This window comes from Epinephelus fuscoguttatus, linkage group LG8, assembly GCF_011397635.1.
Source record: "Epinephelus fuscoguttatus linkage group LG8, E.fuscoguttatus.final_Chr_v1".
In the NCBI taxonomy this organism is placed as follows: Eukaryota; Metazoa; Chordata; class Actinopteri; order Perciformes; family Serranidae; genus Epinephelus; species Epinephelus fuscoguttatus.
The window spans coordinates 10,743,144-10,765,739 of record NC_064759.1 but is presented as its reverse complement, the minus strand read 5'-3'; the positions used below and the strand labels follow the sequence as shown (position 1 = coordinate 10,765,739).

General features: G+C 38.4%; 1 protein-coding gene across 18 annotated transcripts in view; it reads right to left on the bottom strand.

Moving 5' to 3' along the window:
- The window catches only part of LOC125893023 (uncharacterized), a 71,466-nt gene that overhangs the window by 7,759 nt on the left and 41,111 nt on the right, over positions 1–22,596 (bottom strand). For 9 of the 18 annotated variants that reach the window (XM_049583443.1, XM_049583433.1, XM_049583434.1 and 6 more), the window contains 8 exons: positions 7,049–7,190; positions 6,875–6,907; positions 5,364–5,392; positions 4,594–4,873; positions 1,006–1,049; positions 841–914; positions 406–620; positions 21–286 (listed from right to left, as the gene is read on the bottom strand). In XM_049583443.1, coding sequence (XP_049439400.1) covers positions 21–286; positions 406–620; positions 841–914; positions 1,006–1,049; positions 4,594–4,873; positions 5,364–5,392; positions 6,875–6,907; positions 7,049–7,190 — 1,083 coding nt within the window. Of the gene's footprint in view, positions 1–20; positions 287–405; positions 621–840; positions 915–1,005; positions 1,050–4,593; positions 4,874–5,363; positions 5,393–6,874; positions 6,908–7,048; positions 7,191–9,002; positions 9,132–9,251; positions 9,410–9,696; positions 9,980–11,150; positions 11,195–12,342; positions 12,629–13,334; positions 13,376–13,612; positions 13,902–15,442; positions 15,487–15,783; positions 15,832–17,299; positions 17,619–18,111; positions 18,156–18,479; positions 18,766–22,596 lie in introns of all 18 variants that reach the window. The other 9 variants (XM_049583430.1, XM_049583437.1, XM_049583429.1 and 6 more) reach the window with 2 other exon arrangements.

The window sequence follows — 22,596 nt, the reverse complement described above, 5'->3', positions numbered from 1 at the left end:
ACAGTAAGATATGAAATAACCTGTATTAGATCCTGATCAGGAGGGATCAGGTAAACATGAAGTGTGAGGGATGTTTGAGATGATGCTGTGAGGACCTTGCTGTATATTAACACCCTACAGCATATTTCAACTGGAAGGCCTAATTTCACCAGGACCATTTTCAGAGAGAAAACTGGTTCAGACAGCTTGACATGGGACGATGTGACCTCAGACACTTTTTCCACAGCATCTCCACAGTCATCTATGTGTAGGACTGCAAACTTGTCTAATATTTTAGGATTGTCATCTGCACAAAACAAAAGCACAGTTAGTGAAGGGAAAAGGATTGCATCAGTTTTTGTACTCGTGCTGTCAAAAATAAATATGAACATTATATTTTTCATTATTTTCTTCATGTCCATTTACCTATGCAGATCCAGTGTGGCAGGTACACTACATCTAACTTCCCAGCAATGACTGTGATGTCCATCAGGGGACCTGCAGGCATGTACTCCATGCTTTCAATCCTCTCCAAGTGTCCACTCAAAGAGCAAAACTGGTACTTAAAGTTGACCTTTTCCTTACAGACCCAGCGCAAGCCAGAGACACTGCATTCAAAGTTTCCTGCTCCAGACTGTAGGCTAAAATGTGAATGGAAAACAAAAGAGTTTGTGTCTATGTACATGAAGGAACAAAACAGAGTAAATGTAAACTTAGAGAGTATCTGCCTTGATTCTATTAATGTAATATTGCTTTAAAAATCTTTTTATTTTCCTTCTGTGAAAAATCTCAAGAGCCAAGTGGTAGTGTTTCCTGTAGTTCCAGTTTGCTGTGACGCAGTATTTAGGATGTAATCTTTACCTGTAAGTTGGAGCCTCATCAGCATCTGCACAGTTCACTTCAGGGTCAAGTTTAGTCCAGTCACTGGAGTCCTGCTGCAGAGGACAATCATTTTCACAGGTAAGTGCAGATGTGTCTTTTTGAAACAAAACATAAAGGAACAAATGAATGAATGTAAGGGATTACCGTAACACTTCCACAACCCTCATGCTCCGAGCTTCCTGAAGGCCCTTGTGAAGACACACATTCATATGTTTTAAATGATGTTATTTTAATATTTAAATCACATTGTAACTTTTTATATGTTTATTTTTAGCTGCTTTAACACTATGTGCTTCACAACTCTGCTCTAATATGCGAGCAATATGTTACTAACATATTAATGAAATTGTTGTCACAAAATACAGAGATTATGTGGCAGAATAACAATGCATCCTCAAGATGAAGTTTCATAAAATCCGATTTCTCGGGTATGTTTTTATATTTGATATTCTGTGTCAGGACATACATTGGTGAGAATAAAAGTACATTTTTTAAATGTACATATTTTTAAACTCTAAATTTTAATGATGTTAATAAGAGTCTAGTTATTCTGGGTTTCCTTGTTTTCTGTCTTGTTTTTGCCGGTGACAATGTTACAAAACTAACAGAGAGTGTGCAGTCATGCTAGCTGCTCTGTGAGGCTATACTTTAGGTACAGCGGTGCTTTCAGATAAATTCTAACATCAGCATGCTAACACACTCATGATTAGTAGGCAATGTTTACTGTGTTCACTGTCTCAGTTTAGCATGTTACACCATGCTAACATGAGCTAATTAGCACCACAAAGTACAGCTGAGGCTGATGGAAATATCATTAGTTTTGATGTATTCATATTTAAAGTAGTGTTGTCAAAAGTATCGATACTCTGAAAAGTATCGATACTCAAACGCTGTATTCGGATACAATACTAATTTTCAAAAGTATCGACACTAACAGTGCACACCACCTCAGCGCCTGTCGGGTACGCGCGACGGGTCCGACGGACACGCGCTGTGCAGGCAGCGTCTGGCAGGCACAGAGCCCTCGCTTCAACCCGGCTTGTTGTTGTCGCTGCAATGGCGGTTTTAGGCGGGGGCCAGCAGGGGCCAGTGCCCCCGTAACTCCGAGTCCGGCCCCCCCTGTGGCCCCCCCGCCGAGGAGTCGGAGGGGGAACGCGGAACTAAATCGTCTCAACAGGTTGCCGGTCGGACCACTTAAAGAGGCGCACCCAGTGAATCATGCAGAATACACCACACAAGAAGGAAAAGGGCCTGCGTTTTCTAGTGTTTAGTGTTTCCCATACATTGACTAATTTGCCCTGCCACAGTCTCCAAAAAAATGGCCAGATATAAAATGACTTCGGTAAATGAACGTCACTCTGTAGCGCACCGGCTGGAGCTCCTCTCCTAGCGCTAATGTGAGCCTGAGTTGATAGAGCAGACCGCATTTCTAAGCGGAATATTGAGGAATATTGACATCCACTTCGTGAGCATTCTTGAAAACACCCAGAAAACATCAGTAGAGAATTGTGTGGCTGTATTTGAGACAACTCTGAGCCTGCACGGCAACACACAGCACCATTGAGGTAAGCTCTGAAAACTTTTTCCTTTTCATTTGACTCATGCCTGTCACATCATGTTTGTGTAGTGATGTGAAATACGATCCGGAGTTTTCATGGGTCTTTTATTTTGAAAATCGACTGGATACTCTCGTCTTTTCTGTGCCTGACTTCCTGTTTGACTCATTTGGTCTGTGCAAATTGACGTGTCGTCAGAAATAGACCCGGCGCGTAATTTTAGCGGAGCGGAGCGCCGAGCCGCTTCTAGGCCGCGACTGGTGGAGCAGCTTCTTGAATGGCTGCTATTAGCTCCAGCACCCGCGCCTCGGCCGGATCGCGCACGCCACGGATCCAGTGGGTTGCTATAAATGGGCCTGTCCCAGAGGCATTCAACTACCTGAGGGCTTTTGAAATGCTCTGATTCAGGGTGCTGTACTTGCAAATCGAGAGGGAGGGAGGAAAGCAGTAATTTGTGCCTGTTTGTGTGTAATTTATTTGAATCTCACCTTTTGTTTTCCTTTCGTTTTGCGTATCTGGAACTGTACTTGTGAGTGTGAGAATTATTAAAGAATATTTTGTCTGCACATTATTTTAAATATTAAAATAGCCCTCCAGAGGCAGATCAGTACGTCAGTCATTTTTCTTTTGATTACTGAAATGTTTAACCACTAATACTTGGCCGTATTTTAAGTGTAACCCTTCACCATAACATAGTACAACTAATGTTTTTATCAGTAAAAATGGAACATTTTTCACACATAAAAAGCACAAAGATGTTGAAATCTAGGCATATTCTGCCATCATAACTTTGCTCTCAGAATTCACCAGATTGATGCCTTTAAATCAAATACAAAATTTTCTCCCGGGGGAGCATGCCCCCGGACCCCCTTACACATATATATATCTTATTGTTCAGACTTAGATATTTGACCGTACTTGTATGTGCCCCTGTATCAAAAGGACTGGCCCTAGCTTGGCCCCCCCATTGAAGCTGGCCTAGAACCGCCACTGTGTCGCTGTGCATGCATGCACACATTTCTGTTGCTGTAATATGGCCAGCGCAGCTGCAGGAGGATCAGAGCAGCCAGTTTTGGTCAAAAATGATAAAGGAAAAAGCGCTCTTTGGAAATATTTAGTGAAGTGAACACAGCACGCTGCAGACGGCAGGTACAGCCCCTCCCCTCACTAGCAGCTGAGCAGCTGGTGTCGCCAGCATCAAACTAAAATATAACTTCTAACGTTAACATGGGAGCTAAGCAGAAAACTTTATCAGTCATGCCCGTCTGTAACATTAATAGACAATGTTAGTTTAACAGGACAACACAATTATGTGTGTCTGAAAAGTTATGTTAACTGTAAAGTCACAGATTGAATCTGAAAAAACGTTTGATTTCTCCCGTAACCCCTGGTTCTCTGATCACATAGTGAGGTAGAAACAGGAGCATCCTGAGCCTAAACTACCAACTCTATTTGATCAGCAACGAAAATATGGTGCCAATTCACCAGAAGCACAGAAAATAAACAGGGCTGTAGATAAATACATTTGTATGGACAGATGTTGTTTCTGGTTGTTATTTATTTTGGGGGGATGTTTTGTTGCTATCATTGATATTACTGTTCTGATCTTTATTTAAAAAATGACATGCCTCTTAATTTTTTGCTGCTGTATCGAAAATGGTATCGAGGATTGAATATTTTCCTAGGTATCGATATCGAGTTTGAAATTTTAGTATCGTGACAACCCTAATTTAAAGTACTGGACAATAATAACTCTGATGATAACCTGATGATGGTGCTTGAGGAAAAATCAGGGGATCATCAAAGACAGTAGGATTCACCCACTGGGGACCATCAATGACTGTACAAAATTTCATGGTAATCCATCCAATGGTTGAGAGATTTCAGTGAAGACTAAAGAGTTGGAGCGACCAGCAGACACGCTGACATTGAGCCAGCAGCATGGCTAAAACACTGACTGACCTAAAGTGAGTGACTGTAGTGACTAGGCCGCATACATTACATGATTCTAGATAATAAAACATTCACAACAAACACACTAATTCAAATGGCTGCCCAACTGTCTACATGTAAGTTGAATTAAAAATTAGTAACGCTGAAGTAAAATATTACAGATCACGTTCTGCATAACAAGTCTTTGATGCTGGAATCGTATGTGTTTTCCCCCACATCTTACCTTTGGATCCCAAGCTGATTTCTAGCAACCTCTCTGCCAGATCAGTCATGTTCATCTCCATTAAAACCTCCCTGGTCACCTCCACAGACTGCTCGCCATAGATCTCCACCATCAGCTCCGCTATTTCATCTCTTTCTGCCATCTCCATTCTCTGACTTGAGATTTTTGGGAGGCCTTTCGTCATTCTAGTGCGCTGTAGGACATGTTTGAATTGCTTGAGCTCCCCATAACTTAAATCCTTCAGTGTTTCCAAAAACTTCTTCATTAGTGGTGTCACTTCCTGTTGGATTTAAAGTGGACAGAGGACATTTATCTAATATCTCTAGAGTAGAGCTGAAACATTAATTCATTTGCATCAATGTGAGTATCTTAGTCATTAAGAGAATATAGCAACAAATAGTATCCACATTAAGGCACAGCGATACATTTGGTGAAATCTAATTTTCAGATAACTATAAAAACAAAATATTTCTATGTGTGTTCATTCCTGTGGCATCATCAAAGCACCATAAGATTTAATTTAATGCTATAAACTAGTTATCAGTAATTGTGCTTTAACGACCGTCTCTAACTCTCTCTGTCACTGTGCTACCAAAAACAGGAATGATCCACCTGATCACATGTTCTCAATGCTTCAACAGCAGATGTGAAGCATCTGGTTTAAAAAACATTTTCCACCTCTTTACAGTCAAGATGAGGGTCATTTTCAACCTGTAACCATTTAGTGAAAGCTGTGTTGTGTTAAATGTGTCTGATGTGACATTACTCACCTTGTGAAGCGGTTCAGACTGATATTTCACTGAGGAGAAAAAAAAGGCTAATTACAGATTCTAAATTAGACTATCAACAACTTTTGTCAGATTTAAGTGCTTTTGAATGAAACATAATAATTAAGGAACAGTGTGTAAACTTTAGGGAGATTCAGTGGCATCTAGCGGTGAATTGAAGACTAAAGCAGTTTCACGTTACAAATCAGTGTTTCACTGATGCTGACTGGCATGTTCGAGACGGGCCGATGGTGCAGCACCTCCAAATGTTTGCACACCTTTTTTCTCCGATAACTTAAGATCCAGACGTTAAGGAGGTTTTTACCCAGAGCTGAATTATCAGCAGAAGTCTCCTCCTTTTCAAAACAAACGGACCTGGTGATTTAAACTGGTGAAAACACTGAATAAAGCAGTTTCACATTAAAAATCAGTGGGGGGTTTTTCTGATGCTCTTGTTGCAATGGGGCTGCTAACTGCGGTGGCAGACACGAAAAGAAATGTGAATGGCCTCATTTATCTATTCTGGGCTGCCGGAGAAATGTGGTGATGAACATGACGATCTTCAGAGATGAGGACCCACTCCCTATGAAAATATAAATGGCTAGCTCAAGGTAACAAAAGCACTACAATTCTTATTTTCAGGTGATTATACACTAAAGAAAACATCATTGTTATATTCCATTTCTGTCAATATATCAGATTAGTGATTCTTTCATTTTACACACTCACTTTGTACATAATTTTTAACTCATATTTTTAAAATATTTTATTGTATTTTCTTTATTCTGTAGAAAATACTGATTCAATGCACTTAAACACCAAATCAAATTCCTTGTGTATGAAAGCCTACTTAGCAATAAACAGGATTCTTATTCTGAAGTCAGTGGTCATGCTTTAGGTCAAAGTATTTTGCCTCGATATACTGTGACATCAGCATTCTCTAAAAGAAAAAAATTAACAGCACTTAACACCCGTTGATCTTAAATGTTTTGTGACTGTTTGAGTGGGATAGCTAAATTTCCAAACTTTAACAGGTTTGATTTCATGTTATAGTTTTGGTTGTTTTCCAAAGGCAAATCATAAATTCAAACTCCTTGGAGAAATTCAAAGATTTTATCAATGGGAAACATTAACAAGATCATGCTCTTCAGGCCGTTGTTTTGTTAGTCACATAATAAGTCTGTATGCAGAAAAGGCTTTAACTTTTAACAATTTGCCCCAACAATGTGCAGATATTGAGCATGCAGTTGGGATCATTCAGTTTGTTTATAAGCAATTCAGTTACCAGGTTTTGTGAATCTACGTATAAATGCAGCAGGTTAGTAATGCCATTTCTCCCCTAGACCTGACCATCTTTAAGACAGTGTGTTGGTCCTGACTTTTTGTTTTATTTGGGAGTGTGTCCGTCTCAGAGTTCACAAACAGACGACAGACAGACAGACAGTGTGGAGCTTTGTCACACTCTGAAATCAAAAGTGCAATTCTTCTAAATATGAATCACTGAAATGTCCTACCTTGTAAAGGACCAGTGCTCCTTTGGTAGTCATCTGTAAACAAACAAAAAATGGTAAAGAAAAAAAAGTATGTGCATCTAACATCACACATCTGCTTCACTTATGATATTCAATTAAATGAAAGTGGTACACAGACAATGTACATAATATCTTGTCCCATTATTTAAAACTGACCTTTTCGAATTTCACAGGTCCAAACTGGTTGATGCCCATTTTTTGGTGTGAGCATGAGCTTAAAGTCTGGTTTTTTGTCTGGATTTTTAACGACCACTTCATAGAAGTTTGGATCTGTGCTGTCATATCTGAGCTCTAATGTCTGTGAAAGAAAAAAAATAATATATAAGAAGTCAGACTTTGAGCAAAGTGCACCAGAAGAGTTTTTTTCTTTCATCTGGACCTGGGGTTGGATTTCTCTGTCGCCGGTAGGGCTGTACCCAAATATTCGGATATTCGAATATTCGTTTCTATGGGTAGGTATTCATTACGAAAATTTGGTATTCGATATTCGTTTTTTTATTACCTTCTTTTTTAAATTTATTTATTTATTTATTTATTTATTACATATTTTTTGGTGCTAAATGTAGTCTTTTTGTTGTTGGTAAATGTAGGTTATCAATAAAAATCAAAACTTTTAAATTGCATTGTTAAAAATGTGAAAATATAGTATAGCCTACCAACGGAGCTTGTGTGCACGGTTTGAGCGCTTCCGTCTGAGGCTGTGGATCAATGCCAAGTTTTACCACTTTATCACTATTCCCTCTAACTTGTAGCTGTTTTTTCGTTATGTTTTGAATTTAATATGAATTATGGAACCGTTTTTGTCAACGTTTGTTTCCCCCGTTTTGTACAATAAATTGTTTAAAGTTTCAAAAAGTTTATTTTGGAGTGCATGACACAAGTGTGTTTTGAAAATGTCCGCGGACTGTCACCTGCTCAACGCATCAGTACCATCGGATGCCATGACAGTAATAGATTATAGATTAATAGATTCTAACAATAATAATGTCAAAATATCATTTACAGACCGATTTAACAGACGATCACTGCTGCCCGACCCGCAGGTCCATTTGCGGGTCCCGTGGGTTACGGGTCGACCCACGCATCACTACTCAGCTCAGTCTATAAGGCTGTACACAACAGTAAGGCTATAGACATTATATTCTATTCAGGCCGGCAGAACCAACAGCACATCGGCTCCACAGTGCACGGCACTGCTGATCAACCATTTTATTGCAGCACAGAGTGTCTGCCAGCAACCAATTACTTGCAGAGGCTTCCTACAACTTGTTTCAACGGTTCCGATTTAATCAGAAGACAAATTAAACAGGATGACTAGCCAGTGTGAAAATCAAAAGAAAGCACAGAATAATGCACTGAAGGAGACTGTTGTGCCATCACATCTTTTTGTGGTTTGAGAGCAAAGATCCGGTCGCCGCTGTGCAAAACGCAATATAGGTCCGAAAAAACCCCGGAGGAGTGCTTCACAAGGAGTCTTTGAAAGGAGCCGAGCCTGGCCTAAAACCGGAGAGAGCAGGCAGCACGGCCACAGCACGCACCGCGTTCGTTTCTGCTGCTGGTTGAAATCTGGACTCGCACAACGTGCTGAATGATTTATTTTGCTGGCACAAAACTATTTTTAGTCGCAAATGCGAGTAAAATGCTCGCACATAGTGCTCTGTGGAAAACAAATCACTGTCGACAAGTAAAAAGTCATAAATAATAACTTTCACTGCTCAAAGATACTCACGTCTGGAAAACAAACCACTACAGCAGCATAGAGTGCCAGGTGGCCAGCGCGCGCCGTTAAACCCTTTTCACACAGAGCGCGCAAAGCGCAGACCTCCGCCGACAAACCCATTCATTGTGTATGTGCTACCGCCAGCGCGCGCCGTTATTGGACGGCGCATGGACACTCACAGAAAAGTGCCGTGAGAATAAAAAAAAGAAAAGAAAGAAAGTCAGATTAAATATTCCTTCCGCAACAATTTTAAGACCTTTGAGTAATGAATTTAAGACCAATTTATTTTAATTTTGTTATGATTTCTTGTTTAAAATATTTGATAAAGCAATTATTGTTCTGTGCTCATCACAGCTAACTTCATTGATTGAAAAACAGTTTAAAACATACTTCAGGGAAAATTTTTGCACCATCCACATCTGCTGTTAGGATGAAACAATCACGCATTTTCAGGGGCTTCTCTGGATGTGGCTTTAGGATTTGTGTGAATCCACAAGATAATTCCCTCTTGTCCACTTCCTGTGGAAAGAAGAAAAAAATTCTTAACACAAAGTTTGTCCAAGGTTAAAGCGGCCAACATGGTTGCCTGTGCTGTATCTTACTATTATTAGTATTGGTGACAGTACGGTATGAAATAACCTGTTGTAGAGCAGGATCTTGTGGGATCAGGTAAACATGGAATGTGAGGAATGGTCTGTAGGACTTGTATATTAACACCACACAGTTAATTTTCACTGAAAAGCCAAATTTCATCAGGGCCGCTTTGGGGGAGAAAACTGTGACTGTCGGGTTGTAATCTGCACACAATACAAATATGAGGAGAAAAGGATTGCATCAGTTTTTGTACATACCCTAACAGATATTTAAAGAGTTCTGAAAAATACTACTGTTGTTAAGATTATTCTGCAGTCATAGAAATAAATGTGGTGTTGTTGAACCACTCCCTGTTCCTAATGTTCTCATATTTCTCAGATTAAACAAGATTTGAAAGCAATGTCACAATGAAATCTAAAATCTATTTATTAAACATTTATGAGAAACATATGATTGTGTAATGTGGCAGTTTTTGTCTTCTTTCTCTGACCTTTGAATTTTGAGCTGATGACTGACAACTTCTTGACCAGATCGGGCCTGTTCATGTCCATGAAAACCTCCTTGGTCACCTCCACAGACTGCTGGTTCTCCACCATCAGATTCACTAATGCTGCTGCACTGCCTGCCTGCTTCAGACTGCTCCATGAGGTAAGTGGAAGGCCCTTCTGGAAGTACGTGAACTGCAGTAATGAGTTGAATTTCTTGAGCTCCTTCTTATTCAAATCTTTTAGTGTTTCCAGAAGAATCTTCTTCACAGCTTCCAATGCTGCTGCCTGACAAATTCAAGGGATACATTGAGTAATCGTGTCACTTCTTAACTGAGATTAAAGATTTTTTTCTTTGCATTTCACCAGTATCAGTGTTTTAGACGTAGTGTATATATGTGTGTTATAGTGTTATGATGTTTATTATTATTGTTATTTGTAAAGAAAATGGGGTAAAAAATAATATAATGATAATTTTACTTGCAAAGCACAGTTAAGACAGCAAGTGCAACTCAAGGTGCTTTAGATCATAATGATAATAGTCAGGAGCCAGTTCTTTAAGAGATTTAAAAACTAAAAGCAAAATAATAATAAGAATTCAAAAATGAACAGGAAGCAAATGAAGACCTTTTAAAGTCAGGGGAACATTTCCTCAAAGGTTTAGTCTTGGTGAGTAGAAGTGCTGCGCATTTGTGATCATCTGAAGTTCGTTTAAAGATTTCTTTGAGAGGCTCGAGAACAAGGCATTACAGCATGAAATTTTTCCTTATCTTCTTTGGATAGAAGATATTACACAAGGAAAATATTTCTGAGATGGAAAAATGCTTTTTTGGTGATGTTTCTCACTTGGGGTTCAAAGCATAGGTCACAATCAAAGCTAACACTAAAGGTTTTTAATTAATGCTTTTTGTCAAGAGCCAACTTCTGTAAAAGAGTATACCAATTATTAGAACCTCAGTTTTGTCCCTGTTGAGTTGCAGGAAATTCAGGTATTCATTTGGTCAATATGACAAGTTTTTCAGTTGAGACTGTATCAACAGATGATAATGAAATATATAGCAGAGTATCATCAGCATAGGAATGGAAAACAATTTCATACTCTCAAATGATATTTCCCAGAGGCAGCATGTACACAATGAAAAGAAAGTACTCTCTGTGTATTCATTCCTTTAGCAGCATCAAAGCAAAAGATGATTCCCTTCATCACGTAAACTGATTTCTACCACCTGATCTGACATAACATTGTTTCTGTAACAGTAGCTCAAAGAAATTTTTTATTCCACTTGACATTTTTACTTTTCATAATGTCAGTTTTGGACAACATTATGACTGAAGAGCTCAAACTTAAAACTGTGAGAACCATTCAATTTAAAACACTTGTATCATCATCTATAATGTTCAGGATGAGGATGGTTTTCAACCTGCATCCAGGTGATATGTGGTGTAAAGTCAGACTCACTTCCCCCAACACTTCCGGTTGATGTTCACCTACAGGGTGTTTCTCTGAGGAGAAAAGATATTTAAAGTGACTCAGATGATGATGAAATCTAATTTAACATAGAGTGTGATTACATGGACATGAATAGGCTTATCCCAGTTATGATCATATTCGGGATATGGTGTTTACTTAAGCACAAGAGAAACCTGGTTATTCATATTCTCTGTATACATCCCTGTTCTTCAGCTAGCATATTTGTGTTTCTCATAAACAGAATATGGTGTTTACATGCTCAAACACATGGATGGGATACTCCAAAAACCTGATCATAAACAAGTTATTCATGTCCATGTGAACGCACTTATAGAGACCAATTAATAAACACAATCACAATCTAAAGCAATCCAACACAAAAGCCTTGCAACAAATACTAAACCTGTATCAGGGCTCAAGGGGAACGTAGCCAGGATGCCACTGGCAAATATTTTGAGAAATTAACAACCAATTCTTGACCTTTGGCTGCCATCAGTGTCAACCACTTTTTCACATAAACAAAATAGGGACAGCAAACAGCAAAACACACCCTAAAGATATCAATTAGTAATGGTTGTTGTCTTAGTGATATTTCAGTATTGTTGTTACAGTAAGAACTGGACATGCAGCTGCATGTGGCAATGCTGCATGTGTGTTGGTGTGTTTATTTGCGTGCTCAGAGGGAATTGTTTTAGGCACAATGGCGAAGCAAATTCAGTTGTTTGACTGTAGGGTAAAAAGTTTGACAAACCCGTCAACATCACAAACAAATATGCAAATTGGTTCAACTGACAAAGAACCAAATGAACCCGAACAAACAATTTTGGCATCTTTAATGGCACATTTTCATTATTAAAGTGACATATAACTGCACAGTATCTAAGTTACTCAAGAAATAGGGTGACTAAGTGGTTGACAGGCTGGCAGTGTTGAGCGCTGTGATAACATTCAGTTTTTGTTCAGACTGTGGGAGATGGGAGATGTGGGGGACTCAGAGATGTGTTGATTTAATTGATTATTTCACGTATGATTGATCATTGTCCCCAGTTTATATTTCACATTGGTGATGACAGTTTGTACTCAAGCAGATTTACTTTTTTATTATAAATCATAAAATGTATTTACTGGACATTTATGAGACATTATGTAACGTGACAGTTTTACATCGTCTTTGTTTTACCTTTGAGTTCTGAGCTGCTGTCTGAAAACTTCTGCAGCAGATCAGTCCTGTTCATTTTCTTTACAGCCTCCCTGGTTAACTGCACAGACTGTTGGCTGTAAGCCTCCAACATCAGACCCACTAATTCTGTTCTGTCTTCTGTGAGTCTGAACGGTGATGACATTTCTGTTTGGTACTTTCTGAAGATAATCCACTGCAGGAACTCCTTGAATTCCTCGAGCTCCTTGTCACTCAAACCATTCAGAGTTTCCAAAAGCAGCTGTGTAGCAGCTGCCATTGTTGCTACCTGAAACAATCAATACATTTATAGGACATATATTTAATCCACTGGGACAATTACAAATGTGTTTCTTTGCATCTCAGCAATGTGTGTAAACGTAGGTGTTTCTGGTAGATTATACAAGGTATAGACCTATTTGGTGATTGCTGTTGTATTAATTACAGTTTGTTCAGTTTTTATCATTGATTAGTATGTTTTGTTGTTTTTTATTTACTAAGAAAGAAAAAGTACAAATCAAAAGATGATTCCCTTTTCCTTCTTTCCTTTAATTCTTATGAACTGGTTAATTGTTTTTCTTTTATGTTACAGGCTGCAGCTCTTTTCAAAAACACTGAAATGAGTCACAGTGGCTCAAAAAATCATTTTCATTACTTCTTGTAAAAAGTGGTTTGAAGTACAATAAATAGATGTTTCTGGTGGATAAAGTTCTCTTTACTATTGATGAAAAAAGTTGTTGAATATGTTCATGCTGACATTTCCTCATCTCATCCTCAGTGATAAAAATATCATATCATTATTGTTGGATTAATTTATTGCAAAAGAGCTCAACCTGAACGCAGCTTCAGTTCCATGAAAAATAAATAAATAAGTCTAACTGATCCTGACTTTGGGTCATATCATTTAAAATGTTCAAGATTATGTTAATTTTTAACCTGGATCTTTTTAATGAAAGCTGTTTTGTATGAAGTCAGAGAGATGTGACATTACTCACTTTCTGGATCAGTGCAGGTCGGTGTTCATCTGAGTGTTGCTCTGAGGAGAAAAGTGGTAAAAGTCATCAGTGACTGATCAAACATCTCATCTGACAATAAACATTGTTTTCAGGCCATATTGCTTTATAAAAATGTAAATACACAAAATTACATTTAAACTAGATCAACAGGCATTTTTGCCCCCTCTTAAATCGCATTTTTTTTATAATGTAAATAGAAGAAGACACAACTTGACCAGTTTTGTGATTTGAAGATGTTCTTGTTTTTGTTGTCTTACTTCTGGGTCTTGAACTGCTGTCTGACAACCTCTGCACCAGATCAGTCCTCTCCATCTTCTCTAAAACCTCCTTGGTCATCTCCACAGACTGTTGGCCATCAATCTGCACCATTAAAAACACTGTGACCTGCCTGTCTTTTATTTCTGGCAGCATCAGTGTCATGTCTGAGAGGCCTCCGCTGAAGTCAGTCTGACTCAGGAGGACCTTTTTGAACTTCTCGAGCTCCCCGTCACTCAAACCAGCCAGTGTTTCCAAAAGCAGCTCTATGACAGACGTCATCGTCTCCACCTGGTAAATTTAAGTGAAATGTTCATGAGGTAAAAGTGCAATTGGTTTGCTGGGATAATTACAGATTTTTCTGTTTGCATCTCATCAATGTCTGTGTTTTAGGTAAATAGTAATGATACAATTGATCACATGTGATTAGGATTGTGATCCGGATCCGGTTGTTTTTTGGAACCGGGTCCAAAGTTCCGGTTCCGGAACCAGTTCCATCACATTTGGCGTAACGGTTCCTGCAAACGGTTCCTAGATTGTACAAAAAATTAAAAAAAAAATAAAATAAAAAAATAAACCGTCACGTGCATATCCATTAGAGTGCAGCACTGGCATATTTCTGTCCGAACCCGACCGAGCCCGAAATTATCTAATCACTAAAGCACTGAGTTTGTGTCACACAGTTGTCATGGTTACAGGCTATTTAACATGCTGGGCGTGCGCCGGGTGCTCAGTGGAGAGAGACCTCCGTGTTTGAGACGGGAGCGTACGACGGGAGTGGGCGGCGGGAGGTCTGATGCTTCCAGCGAAGGAAGAGGGAGAAATAAAACAAAATAAGATAAAATAGGAGAAACCTGTCTCCCTCTTTTATTTAATTTTCAGCGTTTAATCAAGGCGGAGGCTGGCGGCAGGAGGTCCGCTTCCAGCGAGGGGAGAGGTAGAAACAAACAGCCAGTGTGTCTGTGTGTGTTATGTTCAGGTGTTGTCACGACAATAACAGTGCCCAAGCATGAATGCATATACCTATTTTTTATTACATTGTTGTGGTTAATCTGAGGTAATAGTGTTACTGTAGAAATCAGAGAATCACTTTTTGTTGTTATATATTCTCAGGGAGATGATACAAGCTCTAAATCTGAAATACACACCACACACAAATGTGTATTTTCATCTAATTGTACTGTGCAACAGTTAGAATAAAGTTTTTGTATTTGTATGATTGCATTTGTGTTTATTATATACTTGTTTAAGTATAGCAAGTATAATGTAGGAATCAGTAAGAGGAATCGGTAAGGAATCGGACCGTTAAAATCCTAACGAGTCCCTACCCTACATGTGATGTTATTACAAACTGTAATTGTATACATTTCTTAAACAAAATCACAGTGATTCACTTCATCCTGTTTTACAATTATTTTATTTCTGATTGAAGATTCTTTGTCTCTGATTGTTGCTGCCGCGCCACGGTGTGATTCTAGTAAATATCATTAGAGGGAGGGATTTTTTTCAGACTGTCTCATGTACTTCTTTCAGAATATAGTGACAGTTTCAGCAAATGTGACATAATATTATTCCTACAAAAGTTACCACTTTGACAGCTTCAAATGTTTTGTCTGAGCAACAGCCCAAAATCCAAAGATATTCAGTTTACAATGATACAAAACAGAGAAAAACAGAAAATCCTCAAAACAATATAAAGGTTTTTTTTGATAGAAAATTTGACTTTATGTTAAATCAATTATCAAAATGATCATGGTTATTTTCTGTCGATCAGCTGATCAATTAATTGTTTGAGCTTTAGTTTAAAGTTAGACAGAAGTGACATTACTCACCCTCTGGATCGGTACAGGACAATGTTCATCCACACAGTGTTTCTCTGAGGACAAAGGAAATATGAATGAATGATTGAATTAACATAAGGTTTTATAATCAGACACTGCCAGACTGTTATAATTCTAATATCAAGGATTTATATTAGAATTGGTAAAATGAGCAAGAAATCCACTTAATAGTAACATCATAAAAATCAATTATGGCTTCACCTGACGTCTTCCCTATTAAACTCTGTGTTAAACGTTCATCTGACATGTAAATTAAAATAACTACAGCGCTTAGAGGAAACTTTGTTTTTAGTTCATGAATAATCTTTGTTATTAAGTTATAGGACACATACCTCCTTCCATGGTACTCACACCAAAAGCTTCAGCTGATGATCCTGCAGCTGCAACACATTTAATGACAGTTGTAATTTCTGTAATAAATACACCTTTATGTGTTCTTGTCCTGAGTGTCATACTGAAAATAAAAGCCTGTAATATTTCAGTTTCAAGTGTGTGGACTGCAGAAGTGGGAGTAAGTCACACATGTTTAAGTAATAAGAAAGTCTCAAGTCATATCCTTCAAGTCTCAGTCCCAAGCCACTGTGGTGAAAATCAAGCAAGTCATTTCAAGACCTTGCTATAAGTCAAACAAGTCACAAGTCAAGTCATACTCACAAAGTCATGAAGATAAGATGATATAAGCTGCACCCAGTGGTGAGATGTAACTAAACACATTTATTCAGGTACTGTAAGTACAGTCTTTTCTTCTCATGCTACCATCTACTTCTACTACACTACATTTATCTGACAGCTTTAGTTACTAGTTACTTTACAAGTTAAGAGTTTGTACTCGAAACATATGACAATGTACAAGCACAGCTGGAACTATGAGTCACTTAATGAATTGACAGAAAATACATTTGCCACTATTTTGATAATCATCTAAGTCATTTTTATTGCGAAGACATTTCAAGGCTCCAGCTTCCCAAATATGAGGGTTTTCTTTTATTGCTACTTTTGATTAATTCATAATTTTTATGCTGAGGTTTGAACTGTTGGTTGGACAAAACAAACATGAATGTGTCACTTTGGGCTCTGGGTAAGTGTGACACTATCTCTCACTATTTCCAGAATTTTTACAAACCAAATAATCAGTCAATTAATGAAGAAAATAATGAGTAGATTAACCCATATTGAAAATAATTATTAGTGAGCTCCACCTCAACCGACTACAACAGTAAAATCAGTAGATGACTACAACAGTCACAGGGGACATTTTTACAGTACTTTTATTTGTAATACTTAAAGTACATTTTCCTGATTATATTTACATACTTTTACGTAAGTAATATTTTAAATGCAGGACTTTCACTTGTAACCGAGTATTTTTACAGGGTGGTACTAGATACTTTTATGAGAATAAAGGATTTAAATACTTCCTCTCCTGCTCCAAGCCCTCTGGTCAGGGTGAAAGACTCCACAGATATAACACACCTGCTTCTGTGATCGGCATGTGAGATAATAACACACCATTAAAATCCCCAAACGTGAGCCGAGGAGGAACAAGAGGCAAAAAAAAGTCACTAGGGAAACTATCTCATGGTGTATCAGCAAGTTCACAGATAGTGAACTTATGAACTTATGTTGGGACAGCAGGTAGGAACAGTCTTTACGCTCTGTGGCAGTGGCAGTGTATGTATGTGTGTATATATATATACATATATATACACACATACATATGTTGTTATTGCATTGCTTTACACTATACGCCACACTTCATTTTCTTTGACCCACAGTTGAAAAGATCTGTTGCAGGGCATATTTATTTATGATTACATATTAAGTTGACAGTTGTCTTCTTTATCTTACCTTTGTGTCCTGAGCTGGTCTCTGACAGCCTCTGCACCAGATCAGTCCTGTTCATGTCCATCAAAACCTCCATGGCCACCTCCACAGACTGTTGACCACATCTCTCCAACATCACATCAGTCACATCGTGTATCATGGAAGTCTTCTCCTCTTGGATCCCTGGGGTGTCTGCAGGGCTCAGTTCACCCCATGAGAGGAGTTCAATGCTCCTCTGGAAGAACGTGAACTGCAGCAACCACTGAAATTTCTCTGTCTCCTCGTAACTCAAATCACCTAGTGTTTCCAAAAGCAGCTCTTTGACAGCCCTCACTGTTGCCACCTGGAAAATTGCAAGAATATGTTCACAGAATAAACTATTATTATTATTATTTTAGGCATTTGAATGCTTTAATATTTCTACAAGACCACCTGAGCTCCTGATACTTTTAGTTATTATCTATTTAATATGTGTAAACTGATTAATTTTATTTACAGGCTGTAACTCTTTCACTGTGCTGACATAAACTGAAATGAGCCTCCTAATCTGAACGTCAGATGTTGATGACGTCAGTGCAGAAACAGGTGGCAGCAAAATGGAGACATCCTATGATTTTCATGTTTAACATTTTGTTTAAATCTTTGAAAAACTGTTTAAAACACAATAACTTGACAATAGCAATATTAATGAGCACAAATTGATCTTAGCTTCAGTACTGTGAGAAACATCCAGTTTGGTTTAATTTATCATCATTAATGTTGATATGAATTTAAACCTGCATCTTATTTAATAAAAGCTGTACTCTGCGTGGTCACACAGATATGACATTGCTTACTTTGTGGATCAGTGCAGACAGGTGTTCATCCACAGAGTGTTTTTCTGAGGAGACAGAAAGGAAGTAAAAACACTGATCATCAGACAATACTGCTTTGTAGAAAAGAATAATTACAAAAAGGTCAACACAAAATTACATCTGAATCTCATCAGCAGTTACATATAATTTATCTGATTTTTTTGCCCCCATCCCAAAATATTTTTTTCGTTTTTCACATCAGTCATAAAACTGTGTTCCGAGGGCAAGATGATGTCTCCTTTTCTCTATTGTACAAATCTAATTATTTACAATGTCAATAGAAGACAGTTTATAAGTGTATGAGACACAAGTTAAGGACCAGTTTTAGATGTTGTTGCCTTTAGTCTTACTTTTGGGTCCTGAGCTGCTGTCTGATAACTTCTGCACCAGATCAGTCCTCTTCATCTTCTTTAAAACCTCCTTAGTCGTCTCCACAGACTGTTGGCCATCAATCTGCACCATTAAAAACACAGCGTCCTGCACGTCTGTTGTATTTCGCAGCCTCCGTTGGATATTTGAGAAGTGTTCATGTTGGTGAACTTGACTCAGGACCTTTTTGAACTTCTCAAGCTCCTTGTCACTCATACCAGCCAGTGTTTCCAAAAGCTGCTTTATGACAGATGCTATTGTTTCCACCTGGTAAATTCAAAGGACATGTTCATGAGGGAAATGTGTATTTTCTCAGCTGTTCACATCACATTAATGTATGTGTTTTACAAATGTGGATGTGGTAAGAGTATCAGTTACATCACACAAGTATTTTATTTGCAGCAGCTTGATGACTTGTATTTTATGTCATTGCCTGGGTGTAACACATAAAAAGACAGTTCTATAAAAACTACATTGAGCCTCTTAATTTTAAAAGGTGCTTCTCAGCTCAAGGACATAGACTTTCCTAGGGTGACGAAAGGACTAGAGCACACTGATCAATTTACAGCCTTTAAAGCCACAGTGTGTAGGAATTTCTCCCATCTAACGTTGAAATCATATATTGCATTCAAACTGTGAGCGCACTCTAGCACCTCACTGTTTCAAACACGTATTGCAAAGATGGTAGCCACTGTGGACCAAAAAGCTATGATAACATTGATGAAACCATGTCATCCGATACTTGAGTATTGAGTATTCATTCAGGCTCCTACACAGACACACGTGATGCTAGTTGACAAACCCCCTCCTCACCATGCTGGCTGTGTTTACAACATAGGACTGTTGGAACGGGTGTAAATCTAATCAAACCAATCACATCTTGGCTTTTGACAACTGACAAGTGGCTCAACCTCACACACCTCATCCCTCTCCTCGCATCACTGTGCCGCTGAAAGCGGCGCTGGCCTGTGATTGCATTACATTTCTCTTTCAGCAGCTCTTTCCACCTGGGAAAGGTTACCCCAATGTTGACCCTCGTTTTTTGAATGCCGGTCATGTTGGCTTTTTGATTCCTTTTCGCTCTTGGCGACGAGGATTCCGTCTCCCGTGATGCTCTCGCTCCTCTCCTTTGGCTTCTCAGTCACGCAGCGCTGGCCTGGCTGTCAGCAAAAACGCTGAAGGCAGGGCTATTCCCTGGTTGTGCTATATGTCCCTTGCTGGTGGATGTATTTTCAAGATGGCAGAACGTTATGGAACCCCCAAACGACTTACTTGCTCAATGTACAAACAAATCCAAAATTCTCCTTTTACGAGAATAAGTCAAATTATTGGTGAAGGTAAAATTGCACCAATGTAGGGGTGTAAATCACCAGCTTCATCACAATACGATATTATATCGATTTGTTTGGATGACGATACGATGTTTGCCGATATCACAAAGTCTGTCACGATACGATTTTGATTCGATTCAATTCAGGAGCCTGCGATCGATATGACGCGATATCATATGGCCATCTAACACAATCATTTACATCAACAAAAACAACTAGAATATGATTTGACCATTTTATTTCTGAGCTCTGTTTGTTGTTTGAGTGGAGATGCGTTTGCCCAGAAATGGTGACACAGACGTGCTATGTGAATTTCAAAATAAATGTGTATCTTTAAGATGACGATATGGATCGATGTTTTCATTTTGCATCAATGTAATCGGATTGTTAATCAATGAATCGATGTATTGATGTGGATCGATGTATCGTCACACCTCTACACCAATGATGACATATTTCTGAATGCAGACATCGGATTTTGCCAATAAACAACTGAAAATGCTAGGCAATGTCCCTTTAATAGTGCCAACAGACTAATGTTTCAACACCACTGTGTCTTCATCAGTGAGTCAAAAAGACTCTTTGACTTTCATGAAGACACAGTGGTGTTGAAACATTAGTCTGTTTGCACTATTAAAGGCTGTAAATTGATCAGTGTGTTCCAGTCCTTTCTTCTCCCTTGCATAAAAAACTGCTTGTATCATCAATTACAAAGTTCAGGATGAGGATAATTTTCAGTCTTCATCTACTAGCTAAGCAGCTAACTGCATTTTTTCAGTAAAATCTTTCACAAGAGGAAAGAAGCACCAAAATTGGCAAAAATACTCCTTGGGGGTTGTTCTTTTTATAAAACCCATTAGCCACGCAAAAATCAAGATGGCCACCATTTTTTCCAAGATGGCCGCCAATTCAATCCCAGAAATGCTATTTTGGGGGCAACTTTGTGTAAAATTGTCCAATAAGTATAATCTTGATATACATATACAGAGAGGCCTGATTCATTGTATTCAGGGTCCAAAACTAACACTCGCCTCTCGCCAATTACGGGTAGATTTTGTCTCTGGCTGATAAATTTTTAAGACCACTTGCCACTCTGGCAAGTTATTTTTTTACCAGCGAAAAATTCATTTTTTGTTACTGGAGAACGATACTGGTATCAGCTGGTTTCCTGGCTGAGTAATGTGTATTTCAGGCAGAGACAATCTTTGGTCACGTAAGCGCGTCACATGCATTTGCGACTAAAAATAGTTTTGTGCGAGCGAACAAAAGAAAACATTCAGGAGCACGCTGTGCTAGTAGGCTACAGATTTCAACCAGCAGCAGAAATGAAAGGCGAATCCTGCCAGTTGTGGGTTGAACGGGGGTCACATACACAGACAGGAATACGTATTCCTGTCAAATACGGCAGCCATAGTGCTCCGCAGTGCAAGATAACGGCTTACCAGCGACGGAGAAGCCTGGCTCCAGGTCAAATGATCTCCTCTTCTTGGTGTCATGACTGCCCCGTAGTGCCTGGACAGCTGAGCTGTGGCGGCACACAGGTATGTGACATGTCAGAGGAGAAACGAGCCGTTCACATTTCTCTCTTTGTGGCAGGTAATGGTCCACAAACCTCACCACACTTAAGGGACTGTTCTTTACTTGTCAGAGGAGGAGGGTGGCTGGTTGATTTTCATTTTATTTATTTATTTATTTATCTTATTTATTCATTTTATTTCGATCCCCGCTATGTTAATCAGTTGGTGCAGTTTCACTTAAATAAAAAAAATGACTGAACAACTTTCACTTGTATTGGAGTAATATTTGACCAAGAGTATCTTTACTTTCACTCAAGTCATGTCGTTGAATACTTTGTCCACCACTGGTCAGACATTCATGTTTATATAGGGCAGGTCAGTATAGTTTTGGACCCTGATTGTATTGGAGAGGCCAAGAAGCTTCCTTCTACCATATTTCAGCCATTGAAAGAAAATATTATGCTTACTGATCTCTGGCTGCTACACATGGCGTAGGGGAGAGTGGCTTATGATGAGCCAGTGGATAAGTTGACCCACACACTGTTTTTAAATTAGTTTATAACCCTAACCCTAACCCACAACACAACCGTTCAGCCCGAGTTAGCTATATAGCTAATGTACATTTTTTTAAAAAAAAAATAAATAAATAAAAAATAATTTTAAAAATACATTTTTCCAAGTGTGGTTGCAAATTTGAATGTCGTGGAAGGTGCAAATGCTACCGCTTTGGTCTTGCTTGCACAGCACTGTGTAGCTGCAGATGTGAAGATTAGGCTCTGTTTCATAGGTTAGTTAGAGCATAGTTTAGTTGATTATATACTCTAACACAACTGTTGAGTCTAGAATGTTAAGGTATTGACGTTACAGATGAATTTGATGTGAAAAACGTACATTGATTCTAAAATGTTCAGGTTACACATAATTGCATTTTACATTGTGTATGTTTTATGCTATGCTGTACAAATGATATGTGCAGTAGTAAGCAAAGGATCATATTCAGCTTCTCATGAGCAAATCAATTGACCATTTTTGTACATTTCTAATAAACGTTTTGCTGGAATAATGTTGTGTTTATGCATATTTTGTACATTACTTTAAAAAATATTCTGAGTAAATGGTATAAAGAGATATAAAAAAAAATTTTTCCATAGTTAAAAACCTATAATTTGACACCAGAATCATTGAAATTGGCCCAGAAAATGAAATTCTGTCATAAAAGATGGTTGAAATGGCGGCCATTTTGAAATTTA